This window comes from Sander lucioperca, chromosome 17 (genome assembly GCF_008315115.2).
Source record: "Sander lucioperca isolate FBNREF2018 chromosome 17, SLUC_FBN_1.2, whole genome shotgun sequence".
Taxonomy (NCBI): Eukaryota; Metazoa; Chordata; class Actinopteri; order Perciformes; family Percidae; genus Sander; species Sander lucioperca.
Window position 1 is genome coordinate 28,386,752 of NC_050189.1, and position 1,211 is coordinate 28,387,962.

General features: G+C 44.2%; 1 protein-coding gene across 1 annotated transcript in view; it reads left to right on the forward strand.

Moving 5' to 3' along the window:
• The window catches only part of LOC116039648, a 28,207-nt gene extending 27,348 nt beyond the window's left edge, over window positions 1–859 (forward strand). Inside the window, exons 9-10 of the mRNA XM_035993697.1 lie at window positions 1–225; window positions 828–859. The exon at window positions 1–225 is cut by the window's left edge and continues 51 nt beyond it. Of these exons, the coding sequence (XP_035849590.1) occupies window positions 1–224 (224 nt within the window). The 3' untranslated portion in view covers window position 225; window positions 828–859. The remainder of the gene's footprint in view (window positions 226–827) is intronic.
• The last annotated feature ends 352 nt before the right edge of the window (window positions 860–1,211 follow it).

Genomic DNA, 1,211 nt, shown 5'->3' on the forward strand with positions numbered 1-1,211 from the left:
ACCTCACTCTGCTCTGTAAAACAAAGACGTCCTTCATCCTCCCAGCTGGTTTCTATAAAGATGGCTCCTTCATCAGGACTGAGCCTGCAGGTCACATGACCATCCACCATGTTTCCAGGTCTGATGAAGGCCTCTACAAGTGTCTCATCAGCAGTGATGGAGAGTCTCCACCCAGCTGGGTCTCTGTCACAGGAGAGGAGGTTAAAGGTCATTATTCATCTTAGGGTGCTTTCACACCTACAGTTTGGTAGACTCTGTGATTTGGGGGCATCATTTTTTATTTGGTTCTGTTTGTTTTTACACTACACTTTGTCACGTGCACCAAACCTCGTCTTTGAGATGATGATGATGATGATGATGATGATGATGTGTGGTCATTGTAGGTTATGGATCTGAAAGTTATCATCACTTTAATCATTTATACGTCAGTAAATTGTGCGCAAGTTGGAACCTGCAGGCTAGTTAATGCATTGATTTTTGGGTCACTTCCTGTGTGTCTGATTGCGTTTCACATGAAGTGACCATAATTTTTTGTTCTGTTATTTGGTCTGCACCAGAGTTCATAGGAGCTTTCACACCGCCCCAAACCAAGGAAACGCTCCAGGGTTGTGTTACCACGGTGTGGAAGCAGCCTAACACACCGTCTGATATTAGATATCTCTTCCTCTAACTAGACCAGGGGAATTCACTCAATTACATGATACACAACATGGAAGTTAGAAGTCTAGAGCTTCACATAAAAAAGGAGGAACAGTGAAATAGCTGAACGTGTTATCTACTTACTTTGATTTCTATGCTTTTAAGTAAATATTTTTTGTTAATTTTAGAGAAACCCACGACTACAAGTCCTCCTCCAACCTCCACGACTCCAAGTCCTCCTCCAACCTCCACCACCTCTGGCTCCTCTCCTCGTCCCCCCTGGTTGTGGTCCGTTCCAGTCGGTGTTCTGGTTCTCCTGGTTCCCCTGGTTCCCCTGGTTCCCCTGGTTCTCCTGGTTCTCCTGGTTCCCCTGGTTCTACGATGCATCCGTAGGAATCCTAAAGGTTAGTCTCATAAGACTCATATTGCGCTGCAGTTTAAAATCTAAATGTACTGTTGATGTTTTCAGTTTCAGAATTGGAATGAAGTGTTTCTTCAAGTCAAACGTCTCTTAGGATTCTCATGAATCACTATTCTGTTGTTGACAAACCATCCTCACCACGAGGGCCCTT